Source organism: Hypomesus nipponensis, chromosome 19, assembly GCF_054491055.1.
Source record: "Hypomesus nipponensis isolate SF chromosome 19, ASM5449105v1, whole genome shotgun sequence".
NCBI lineage: Eukaryota > Metazoa > Chordata > Actinopteri > Osmeriformes > Osmeridae > Hypomesus > Hypomesus nipponensis.
In genome coordinates this window covers 14,280,430-14,293,866 of record NC_140379.1, presented here as the reverse complement: position 1 = coordinate 14,293,866, position 13,437 = coordinate 14,280,430, and the positions used below count along the sequence as shown (strand labels likewise).

Below are 13,437 nucleotides of genomic sequence, written 5' to 3'. Positions count from 1 at the left end.
ATTTTCGGAATTGGCGTGGCATGGACGTCAGGTGGTGAAAATTATTCTCGTAGGTTGTAGGCGCGCGCTTATTTGAGAGACAGAAAAGGTTGGTTCAGTTCCAGTGCGCGTCAGGGGCTATCGGTGGCGTCGCGCGCATGTCACACTGTGAGAGTCCGAGAGTTCTGGAAATGCACAGGCGCCTCTTCACTGGTATGCACTTACACACAAAGCTGAGGGATCCGGTGGTGATAGAAGGAACTATCGACTGATCCTCCAGGTCGTGATACAAAACACGGGAATCTCTCCTTAAATCTCTCCCCGTCAGGTCCTCTTTCTAGGCTCGGACCCAGGGATGGTTATTTGATGGGTGTCGGAGAATTGCCCGGGATATCCTACATTATTGCAGACATCACCATGAGCAGGTGTCTTTCAGCCGAAGAGAAGTTTGGATTCGACGTAATGCACCACGGAAAATAGAAGTCATCGTTATAAAAGGATAATAAAGAATTGCAGAACAGCCGCAGAAAAGTATATTCGCATAGTAGCGTTTCTGTGCGCGAGAGGGATTTCTGATGCGCATCTCTGGATTGTAAATGTTTGCTTGTTTGGCACAACGTCGTAACATGGAGTAGCCTCTGTTATATGGATCTTCAAAGTTGGAAACAAGAAAAAAAGACAAACTACAGACTACAGCGAACCTATGATGGGAATTATACTCATATAGTAACGCATTAGGTCAAATGACCATCAGTAGTCCTCTTTTAGTCTAACTACAGTATCTAGGAGATGGAAAAACGGGGACTATACGGCGTTCTTTATTATTTAATTCTGAATACACCGTTGTTATTTTGTGTACATGGTAAGTAAACTTGAAGTGTCATTGGTATGGAGAGACTTTTTTTTTCCATACAAGACTGATCCAACCATGTTGTTAATCATCCTTGCCGTTAGATGTTTTCATATCAACAGCAGGCGAGACCATGACTGCTTTTCATTTTGCTTCCAAATGCATCATTCTGCTGCAGCTTGTCGTTTATTTCATGGATTTATGGTTTTGTGTTGATTATTAAGGGTTTAATAAAGGGACAATAAATTATGGTCTATTAGAGTGTTACGCAGACTCATATCAGGATTCTGCAGGTTTGTCTAAACTGTTCTTTTTAGATGTGATTCACTGTTCTTCCTCTATAGAGAGGAATCCCTCTTGACAGATATCATATATTTTCTTACAATTGTTTAGTTTTAGGTTATCATAGATATGGGCACCCTGAGAGAATTTTTATTGGACACTAAAGATACATTTTTGCTTTAACTTCTGATCAATTTCACGACCTGCTTTTTTCTATGTAATTTTGCCATTTCAGGAGTCTCATTTAGGAAATTATTACTATTTCTTTATATTTGCATTACTTTGTAGAATTCAAACGAGCTAGGGACCAGATGAGCTATAATTGATCATGGCACGTTGGCTGGCGTCACCATTTCAGATGTTTCTTTTATTTTGTATTCCCCATTATCTCTAACCCCTCGTTTCACCCTCGTCTATACCCTGCCTCTCCCCCAGCTTCGTTTACTGAAGTACCCAAAGATGTGAGTGTGGGTGAGGGGGAGGACGTGGAGATGCCGTGCGCCTTCCGGGCCGTTGGAGCAACGCCGTTCTCGCTTGAGATCCAGTGGTGGTACCTGAAGGAAGTCGCTCCTAAAGAACTTGCACAGGAACTGCAAATCAGCGCTCCGGCGAACAGAGCAAAGGTAACGGTAATGTTGCCTCCCGGTAACGTTGCCTCCAGCCGAGTGCGCGAGCTTGGCTTCAAGGCACCCCTGGGGAAAGGGGTGTGACAATTACACGGTTTAAGACGCCCAGGTATTTCCTGTAGTGGGTGTACAGACTGAAACCACATTAGTCCATAATACAATTCGACTTTTAATCACGGCTTGGCCGTATGCTTGCCTGGCCTCTCCCTTTCGCTATTTGCTTGATCGACTTTATAACGTGTTGCCAACAAAGCATTAGGAAATGATGTGCTGCGGATTATAACTACGGCGTTTCCGTTTGTATTAGGTACTCTAGAGGATGTGTGAACGGGGTGGGAGGGTGGGAGGAGAAAAGGGGCACACACAAAGGGCACTTGTTGGCCATTTAAATCCGTTGCGTTAATCTCCGTTTTCAGGCAGGATGCATAATATGCCCGTTGTATAATTAACCTAGCCTATGTTCTTAAATGCCCTTATTCTGACATAAGTCACCTTTTCCCTCTGCATGGGCTAAACTGTCCAGGGAAATTTAGGCCTAGGACAACCCGATCAGTAGGCCTAACATTTTGTCCTGTCAAAACTCATCCGGTTGGCTGTGGAAAACACTGAAAAGCTCGTAAATGGCATCTTTATCAGAGCGCAACTGTTGCTGTCCGTGGTGCTGAAGTGGCAACGCGCTCTTCGCTACACTGGAATGTCGACAGCGTCACAGCCCAACTCCCGGTCAAGCGCAGATAAATAGCACAATGCTGTGGCAGCGGATGACGTGATGGTTTCCATTGTCATAGACAATTTCATGAGTTTGATGTATATATAAAAATGTATACAATTTAATTCATGATGCATTTCTGATTTCAGGTCACTGCAAAGGATGCCACAAAAATAAGCGTAAGTATTTGTTCAATGTAACATTATACTTGTAGGGCTTTTGTTTGGCTAAGAATGTGTTATATTGATATGAAAGAATCAACGATCCAGACCTAGCCTAATATCAAGTAGCTACAGCTTAAACACATACCAAACCAAATATCCATCTATTTACTGTGTGCCCCAAATAGCAGTCAAATGAAAAATAGCACTGATGAAAACATACGCGAGGCATATTATTTGGGGTTATTATATCTCGCTCACTATGCAAATAGTTAATTTAGTTGTTTTTCAAACATATTAGATGTCGCGGAGTATGAATCAAAGTGCGGTTTTCAATCTGCTCCTGGATGGCGCTCTGTTGCTCGGGAAGTTTAGGTCTCCGCGGGGACTCAAATGGTTCCATAAACACTTTGTTCACTGGACCTCGATGTAAAATAGTTGACGGGCTTCGCGCCCGGCCTCGACAGAACTCTACAGTGTCCTCACTGCGTTGTCCTTCTGTTTTGCAGACCGTGAGAGTGCAGGGCAACGCCATATCACACAGGCTCAGCCTGTCCAAGATCCGCAAAGAGGATGAGGGCGTGTACGAGTGTCGTGTTTCCGATTTATGGTCCGATGAGACTCAGGAATACAAGGTCCAGGCCACTCTGCGGGTGACCCCCCGCGACGGTATGGTGGCGGAGGAGGCAGTGTCTCACATCCAAAATCGGTGGCCGCTTAGGAATAGCAACACCGCGGCTATAGGGGGGCGGGCGACATCGGAGCCAAGTCAGGAAAAGCCTCGCGTGCCTGCTCAGGCCGGACCGGGCCTTCTCCCTTTCAGTACGACGACCACAACATCTGCAGCGAAGTCCTCCGCCTCGCCTCGGCCCGGTAATGCAGGCATCCTCCGTCAACAGCATGGAGCCGGTAGGTTGAAGTGCAACAGTGACCCCTAGTGGTAGAAAGTGGGATCGTACTGAAAGGGTGGCAGAGTGAGTGCGTGAATGCGAACGTTGCCAGCACCTTGAGCCGAATCGGCCTACTCGTCAACTGCTTTGATAATCTAAGGGAGCTGCCAAATACCATGGAAGTATGTTCATGAATGACAGTTAAAAATGCTTCAATAGAAAATGACCAAATAGGCCAGATAGTGATATGTGTGTTTTTAAAGGTAGGCCAATAATTTATGAAACACATATTTTAAGGAACAGTCAAAGCATTTTTTTCATCTGGGCAGTGGCATAGCATGACCTCAGCAAAATACAATGAAGTCCTTTGGATTTCTTCTTAACCCCTCCTTCACCCCTGGAAGTAGAGAGTGAGATACACTGGTTATCCTATGACATAACCTGTGAGTCAGGTGGCTGAGCGGTTAGGGAATAAGACTAGTAATCTGAAGGTTTCCAGTTCGATTTCTGGCCATGCCAAATGACATTGTGTCCTTGGGCAAGGCACTTCACCTTACTTGCCTCTGGGGAATGTCCCTGTACTCTGTACTTACTGTAAGTCGCTCTGGATAAGAGCGTCTGCTAAATGACTATATGTGAATGTTTGAGATACATAACCTCTAAGTGATGACTAGGGGGTATGTCGCCCCATGCTCAATGTCTATGGCAATGGGATGGCAGGCAAGAAGCTGTCTTAAACAGAGCCTTGGAGAATGAGGAAGAGAGAGAGAGAGAGAGAGAGAGAGAGAGAGAGAGAGAGAGAGAGAGAGAGAGAGAGAGAGAGAGAGAGAGAGAGACGAAAAAGAGAGTGACGGCAGGGGCTATCGAGCATGCTTGAGCGCCTTGCTACTGATCGATGAAGCACACTCCTGAATAATTAAATTTTCACAGTCTGCAGTGAGGAGCGTTTAATTCGCCTGCTTTGCCATTTCAGACGCACCACTGCAGCTGACGCAGGGGTGGTGCAGCATTGTGGGGGTGTCTGGGTGTTCACCTGTAGGCTTTTCTGCCTGTTTGTCTTTATGGCTGGTTTGCGGACAGTCTGCCCACCTGACTGACAAGGCCATTGTATGAGAGGGATTGGTACGTGGGGTTTGGTATTCTGCAGAGTGCGCATATTGTATGTAATTGTATATTGTATATCATGTCGATGTTGTTTGGCTTAAATAAGAGTAATAGCTTGGATTATGACCTATTATTGTTGGGTTGTTGACTGGGGTCTCTGGGATAGGATGGACTCTGTGACATTCACGCCCTTCCGTATTTAACTCTGTAACTCTCCCTGGGGCCATCATTATGACTCTGCTGGGATGGGTCTGCTGTGATTAGGGAGTGATTCTTTCACATGCCAAGTTAGTCTCGCAAATATTTTGCTTCTTTAACTCTAGTCTTAGCAAACAGACTCAGGCTTAAAACCCCAGTTAGCTTAATCTATCTGGAACGGAACCGACTGCAAATTAAAGGAGTAATTAAGTTAGCAATTGCACCAGCCGGCAAAAAACAGGCTCCTTCAGTGTCATTTTCACACACTGAGCTGCACGGAGGTGAGCTCAATAAAGCATGTTATGATAGTCTGGTGATGCACTCATTTACAGTGCCTGAAAGGTTCTGGATATCGTCAGGTTTGTTCAGCACAGTGAACAAGGCATTAGATGTTAAGTACTGCTGTTATTATTGGTGTGTGTGTGTGTGTATGTGCACAAACAGTGAAGGTTTTGCTTGTGTGAGTGTGCATGTGTGTGTGTGTTTGTGTGTGTCTGTGTGTGTGTGTGTGTGTGTGTGTGTGTGTCTGTCTGTGTGTGTGTGTGTGTGCGTGTGAGCAGCAGTGGGCAGGTCTTGGCTGTGTACTGCCCTGCATCCCCGGCTGAGCGAGTCAGCCAGGCGGCCATTTGGAGGGCGATCCACAGAATACAGGGCCTGGGCCAGCCTACTGATCCACACACGACTGGCTCCAGTAGTAAACACAGAAAACACCAGGCTGAGCTCAAACATGATAGACCTACACATAGAGACATTGAATTGCTGTGTGTGATGAAATCGCTGTACTTCACAATAAAGTTGTTCTTTTGATCAGATTACGCTACAGTGTTGTAGCAGATTGAGTCAAGAGCACCTGTTTGTTTTCAGATTCTCCATGCAGTCATTGTTTATCTAGGTTAGTCTTGTCAAAATTAAATCTTGTTTACAGCAGATTTACCTGGGCCATCGGGATAAATAATATTTTATTGGTGAACCGTGTAATTGCTCTGTATTCCGCACTGCCAACAAGGTCAGGGTCAAAGTAATTACAGAATGAGCCAAGGCTTGTCCCAATGTACTTACACAGGATCTAGTAGACTGCAGGTTCTGTTACAGAGCCCCTGCCTCGTCTTCAGAAGACAGCTGTGTATGAAGACTAGAAAGCAAGATCTGCTCTAAACCTAATGACTAGAGCTCAAAAGAAAGTTCAAGAATTTGATGTTGTGTTTTTCCAAAACAGTGCTGTGAGGATCCTTTAGTGAAGCTTTCTGGCATCTTCCTCATGCGTCTCTGCCTGTCTAAATCAAATACAGCAAAGGCCACTCTGACATTTCTACATTGACGGAGGAACTCAGGAATCCGTCTTGGCTTTCTCCCTCCTTTTCCCCTCTCTCTAAGTGAGCCCCTTGCCGTGTTTGTCAACAGATTGCGAAGGTTAAAAAGCACCTTGGCAGATTTGACAGATCGGCCCTCTCTCCTTTCCCTAACCACAGGACAACACTTAGCTGTAGAATAGGGGATGAGAGGAAAAAATGAGATTCTGCTTCTCGGAAATGCTTGCATCTGTCACTTTTCTGCAATGTCATCTGACTGAGTGGCAGAAACAATTAATATTAAAGGGGAAATGCCGGGGGCGGGTGGCCGATAAGCCCAGCCCTCAGCACGCTGGCAGGTGTCTCAAATTGAGTCTCACATTTTCATTTTTCATCTGGGCTTTAGTGACCGTGCGGGGGTAACAGATAAACGTGCCCTGTGCCTCTGTGCTGGCCTCCATCTCTCTGAAGCCTCGCAGGAGAGCGAGCCACAAGGAATGAAGGAACCACTGTCAGAGGGCTGTCTGTCTGGTCTCAGGCACGGTTTGGCAACGACTCGGCATCAGTGATGGACATATGTCACATATTCATCACATGTTCCCAAGGTTTTGGCGTTTGACATTTCCCAGTTGGAGAGTCGGTCAAAATGTGAAGTTTGTCCATCAATGTCTACATCAACAGGACATTTGACAAGACACGGAATATCTGCAATATTTATGATGCATGACGAGATATGAGAGTGTTTGTGAGGGACTAAGGGTTGCATGTTTTTACAGAAACAATATTATTCAGAAACAGATTTTCTTTCTACCATTCTGCCCCGTATGTGACTGCTGTGGCAGGGTCAGTACCAGCTGGTCTGATAGGTCAGTTGTGTAACCATCTGGAACTGGGATGACAGAGGGGGGAGAGACCGAAAGGCAGAAAGCAAAAGAGAGAGAAAACAGGGTTGACTGAGAAAAATAAAAGACAGAGTGAAAGAAAGAAATAGAGAAAAGGAGAGAAAAAATAGACAGAGAGAAAATAAGAGAGACACAGAAGTGCGAGCGGAAGCGTGATAAAAGGAAAGAAAAGACAGTCTGTATGGCTCAGAGAAGAAGACTCCACTATGTGGCTGGGGCAGAGAGGGGGTTTTAACTAGACAGGTGTGATGCCATGGAAGGGAACCACCAGGACTGCTGGTTACAGGGAAGTTGGATAGCCAGACACAAGCTGATGAGCAAGAGCTCTGTCAGTATGGGTCTCCACCCACAAAGCTGAGAAGTGCGTGCCACCCTGGGTGACCTTGGTCTCTCTTGTCTAAATCCTTCATGCTGCCGACAAACCGTGTGTGCGTGTCTGCGTGTCTGTGTCCATGTGTGAGCACAACATCTTACAACCTCTAGTTGTTCAGTTGTTCAGCTGTATCTCTGTAGTGAATAACATCCAAAAAATCTAAACCTGTATGAATCCGGTTAGAAACCAGCTCTTGGACACAACAGGACTGTGTAAATAAGTTATAGCAAAGCCCATAGATGAGCTAGCCTATTATTAGAGGAAGAACTGACCACTCCTGGTAAGTGTAGATGCTCTCTGGATGTCACTGTGCTGCAAGAGGACCACAGAACCCAGGGTAAGATAACCGCCTGTGTGTGTGTTGCTCTCTGGCTGTGTAAGAGGCTCTTCAGTTCTGCCGGTACACTGTGTTCTGTCTCTGTGACTTTGACCGGCGTCAACCATTTATTCCATCCTGCAGTAGTATAGAAGCAGTGCACTGTGGTTGTCATCTACAGAAGGCCCTCCCCTCTGAGGGCTAGGCCGCTTGGTTATTGCCACCAGTGCCCTGAATTCAGGATCCAAGTCCTTACCCATTGAGAGGTCCCCTAGCCCTTCCAGATGCTACCAAATCTGTTCCTATAAGAATATCATGGTCCATCTAAAGTACCGGAATGTCGATGATTACACAATAGATTACATCCAGGGAGAGGCTTAACTGTCACCCCTAGTTGACGGTTTTCAGCCACTCAGTGGAGCACAACCTCTCAGCCATGATGATGAGCAACGATTATCCCAGAAAAAACCTGGGTAAGATGGTGGATATGGCATCACATCATTTGTTTCGTCAACCTCAACAGTTTTTATTATTGAGCTTATCATCCCCAACTAGTCAATAAATTAATTGTATTCTTCATCAGTCTTTAAACCAGAATGCAATGGGGTCTTATCTATGAAGGTGTAGGTTTATCAGTTTTGGAAGAATGTTGGAGATCTGGAGGAACACATTGTCATGCTAGGATATGAACACACTGGTCCTGTATCAGTTCACCTCCCCTGGAGAACCCAGTCAACTCTCACTGTGGTGGCACTGCCTATGATGGCAGAACAGTCAGTTGTCTCCGAAAAATCGTTTACGATAAGTGGCCTCCCCTTTCCCTTAAACATTGTGATTATGCCTGAGCCTGCTGTGCATTCTGAGAGGGCTGTGCAGGGGGAGAGAAAACACCAGGCATCCTGGTCCCTCTTGTGTCCTTCCAATTTACCTTCTATTTAGTCCATCACTGCTCTTCACTCAGGGTCCTCCCAGCCCTCCAAACAAACACAAACATGCACTTCTATCACTCTTCATGCAGAGAAATGCAGATGTAGCCTTCACAAAGGCCTGGAAATTGCCAAGAACCTGCAGTTTGAAGCCCAGAGGATTGTAGGATACAGTTAGAGAGTGTTTTGGAGGCACCAGTTACATGTCTGTAATAGCCACGATAGAAGCAGATAGCTCCAGTCACTGTTGCACTTATCACTTTACTAAGTGGAAAAACGAAAGAGTAGGATAGAGAGGTGGGATGAAAGGGGAAGTTACTGTAGTGAGAATGGAAAAAGTGAGACAGAAAAGGAGGATGAGAAAGATAGACAGAGAGGAGGAATGATACGTTGGGGAGAGGAGAAAAAGTTTGAAAGATCAAACGAGTGACAAATGAAAGATAGATAGATAGATTGATAGATAGATAGATAGATAGATAGATAGATAGATAGATAGATAGAGGAGAGAGGGAGGGAGAGAGAGAGAGAGAGAGAGAGAGAGAGAGAGCGAGAGAGAGAGAAACCTAGCTGTCAGATTGTGTGTTTGCTAATTACAGTCTTTACTCTGTAAGCAGGTCACGTCATCAGTGGAATCACAGCAAACAGCCAGATTCTGTACACAGAATCAGCCTAGGGTTTGGTCTGGAGCCTTCTTTCCTCACTGAGCACAAATCTGATCTTTTGATTTAAGCTCATGCTGCTGCAGTCAATCTCATTCATTCTTATCCTTCCTTTCTTCGTTCTTCTTCTCTCATCTTCTTGATCCATATCCCAGACAGATGGGTATATTAAGCTTGGTTTCAGGATCTGGAGTCTACTTTAAACGGATGGCTTTTGTATGTAAATCATAGAAGTCTGATTGCCTTTATAAGGGAGATCATCTATGAAGGACCTTTACCTGGCCTTTACTGTTGAACAATAAGATGCTGTTTGTGTGCAGTTGGCTCGATGTCTGGCAGACATTGAATATTTAGCTGTGTAAACTGGTTAACTTAAAGAAATGCAGAGCCCATTATAGAGCTAGATCTGGAACAACAATGATTGCCATGGTTGATACGGTTTATATCCTGGTCAGTACGTATCTGCTCCTCAGTGGAAGGTATCTGGTCTAGTTCTGAACATGATTAAAAGTTTTCCTTGTCAAAATGTATTGTTGTCCAAAATTTGTAGGAGGTATAGCCATTATATCTGTAAAACTGTTATTTATACTGTTGTGAACAGGATTAGGCCTAGTGTTTGGGTGATGTGTGGGATTAGTGGTTTGGTTCCTATTGTGTTGATGTCATTACAGTATTATACCTAAAAGGGTCAAAATACATTCTTTGCAACTCTTTTGTTGAGATCACTTTGTATTAAAACTTATTTTACTTACTTGACCTTTTAGGTTTTGTAACCCAGCCATTGTCTTTGATGTTGGACTAATTGGTTGTACACAGTAACAGGTATCCTGAATGGGGCATATTCTAAAAATTAAATGTAATAAAGCTCCCAAAAACGTTTTAGAAGATGAGCTCTGGTGTATGTAAAAGTGAAATGTATGAAAGTGGTTGATGAGACGGGTGAAGGAGAGGGAAAGGGAGATGAAAAGAAAGAGTGATGAACAAAGGCACAGGAGGAACGGCAGAGTGGGAGGAGGTCAGAGGGGATGATGAAGGAGATGGAGGTGATGAGGGAGGAGATAATGCCGCAAGGGAGAGTGATGGACAGGGGCTGTTCAGTGACAGCTGTCTCCTGCTGCCCCTTGTATAAGCAGTTGTCACCCGAAACCTCCCTTTTCTCAGACAGAGAGACATAGAGAGAGAGAGAGAGAGAGAGAGAGAGAGAGAGAGAGACAGAAAGAGAGAGAGAGAGAGAGAGAGAGAGAGAGAGAGAGAGAGACAGAAAGAGAGAGAGAGACAGAAAAAGAGAGAGAGAGAGAAACAGAAAGAGAGAGAGAGAGAGAAATAGAGAGAGAGAGAGAGAGAGAGAGAGAGAGAGAGAGAGAGAGAGAGACATGTATATCAAATATAGTGTACAAGAAGTGGAAAACATGGCAAGTGTGTGTGCTACATGTGTTTTGTGTGTCCTGTATTTGGTGTGTGTGCTGTTCATGGTGCGTGTGTGCTATATGTGCTGTGTGTGTGTCTGCTGTACTTGGTGTGCATGTCTGTTGCATGTGCTGTTTGTGCCCTATGTGTTGTGTGTTTGTTTTATGTGGTGTGTGTTGTACTTGGTGTGTGTATGTGTCTGTGTGTGTGTGTGTGTGTGTGTGTGTGTGTGTGTATGTGCTGCAGAGCATTGTGGAGCGAGGCCTTGGGAGACTGGTGAGCATGTCAGACAGACGGCAGCTTCACACTACAGATAGCACAGGAGCTGCAGCCCAGCTAAACACTCTCTCATTACACTTCTGTGTCTGCTAACACTAACATCCATCTGGCACTGCCTTTTGTTTGTTTGTTTGTATGTGCGTGTGTGAGTGTGTGTATATGTGTGGGTAGATGTTTGTGTTCTGCCCACGCTCCTGTTGGTGTGTGTGTGTGCACACTGTTTTTTTTCTTCAGTTTTTGTTTGATGGGTGTGTATGTGTCAGGGTTTGTTTACCCGGTGGTGTAGTCACCCTTGTTCATCATCATAATGAAACAGCTTTTACCCCTGCAGTTGCTCTACTGTCTCTCTCCAGTTCTCTCTAGCTAAGGCTCTCTCTCTCCAGCTCTCACTACAGTCTCTCTCTACAGCTCTCTATACAACCCCCTTTAGCTCTAACAGTGTTAGAGGGAGAGAGACCACCCACCCAGGTCTACCACTCCCCTTAGCCACGCTATACATTAGACTACTCTCCCTACCTAGAATAGTATTAAACTACCTGTCCTTGGAACTGTTAGAGGAAACATCAGAAGTGGGCATGCTCTAAAAGCCCATTTACTGGAATGGTGTGTTATGGCAGATAAGTGGTAGATAAGTACTAGATTATTGTGCCTCCATCAAAAAAAAAAGAGTGGATGTACTTTGTATACAGTTGATTAGGCCACTGCCTCTTTTAGACTCTGTCTGACAAACCAGACCACATTCACTTGTTGTTCTGTACATAGCTACTCTCTCACATTTGTTCGGCAGGGTAGGGGTAATCTGGTGAAGAGGTAGTTTGGTAGAGCTCCTCTTAAGCCAGGGTGTTTATAAATGCATGCTGTAGTGTGCTGGAATATTCTATGCTATACGAGACACACATCTGTGATACACACACACACACAAAGACACACTCACAAACAACATTGAAACATAAAAAAATACAGTACTGTATTGATAATTCTGTCATTGTTGTTTTGGTCAACCTAGGTTCCGGAGCCATGACAACCATCGACCCACTCCTCCTTGTCACCCTCCTTTTCCTGCATAAGCTCCTCCCCTTCCTGTTTGCCCATTAAGAGACCTCAACCAAACAACAACCCAACAACATGTTCACTTTATCAACCAAACAAAGGGGAAAATATTCTATAAATAGATGTATACCGGTAAGGCACATCACTGAGGAGAACGGAGCAATGCAACCAGAGAAGAACAGACTAACGAAAGATGAGAAAAGACTGAATTAGTAGAGGTGTGGTCTTCAAACACGGACTAACTGAGGACCTGATTGTGGAGGGGTCGAAGAACTGTATGTGGGCGGTATGGGAAGCATGATCTACAGGAGTTTAGTGTCTGTGATAACAAGCCTCACACAACTGTGGTCCACATACACACACTGTCATCCACCTTGATTAGAGCTGCATCCAGTCTTCAGACAGCCTCTGCCTTGCTTCATGCATGGCCCTTCCTATTTATTTTCTGGTTTCTATCCTTGTTATTTAGATTTTTTCTTTCTTTTTTAAATGTAACATCTGTATGATATTTCAAATTTGATTCATTTGACTAGACTTTTAATATTTCATCTCCTAATTATTTTTGATCACCGCTGCTTTCATTACAGTTGATCTGAGTTTGTTATGTAATATACATACACCACTAGTATTTTGGTTTTATAGTTTTTTGAGGGGGAGGGTTGGGGGGGTCATCTGCATGAACTGTTGAGCAGTCAGCCATCTTTTATGACTTCACGCGGGAGGTGTGTGTCATTCACAGGACTGTTTTTCACGATTCTCTCAATCAGAGTGTGTGTGAGTCTATGTGTTCTGTTCTGTCTCCCCAAGCCACCACTCTCTCTGTTCTGTTACTCATTTAAGCATTGATTCATGCTGTATACAAATATGACCTGATATATTTTGATTAAATAAGGCACACATTACCATAGTTGTTGTTCGTCACCTGCAATGATGTTTATTTTTATCAAAGATATGGTGATCAAGGTAAGACATTCATTTATATGAAGAAAAAAAAAAACGTATTGGTATGTTGCCAACACCAGTTGAAATAAAGGTTGTTGTTTTTGTAATAAATAATGATCCCGACAGTGTGAATCTGTGACTGAAACTCTCAATTCCTCACACATACACACAGACCTGCAGGCCCGCACCTAACCAAAGACTCTCTATTGGGCCATCCTGGTCCATATTCTAGTCAAGATTGATGTGATTAGAGGCATCACAGAACATCCTGTCTACACATAGGCAGACACCAACAACACATGTGAATCTCTGTGCAGGAGACGCCCTCCCGCGTGTGCTGAGGTCACGTAACAAGCTCTCCAGTCGAAGCAGAACAGGGTTACACGGTCCACACAAGAGCAGTCAGAAATGCTCACGTGAGGAAAGTTAACAAACCACAGAGATGGTTATGGGAAGAAAGGGAAGGAGATGTTGGTTTTCTTAGTCAGATGTGTC

At 44.5% G+C, this 13,437-nt stretch overlaps 1 protein-coding gene across 1 annotated transcript; it reads left to right on the top strand.

Annotated features, from left to right (window-relative positions):
- The first annotated feature begins 768 nt into the window (after nt 1-768).
- vstm2b (V-set and transmembrane domain containing 2B) lies at nt 769-12,899 on the top strand. The gene is made up of 5 exons (XM_084682823.1): nt 769-841; nt 1,547-1,734; nt 2,596-2,625; nt 3,117-3,516; nt 11,957-12,899. Exons 1-5 carry the CDS (start codon nt 769-771, stop codon nt 12,043-12,045), a joined length of 780 nt encoding a protein of 259 aa, XP_084538949.1. The 3' UTR covers nt 12,046-12,899.
- Nucleotides 12,900-13,437: the final 538 nt, after the last annotated feature.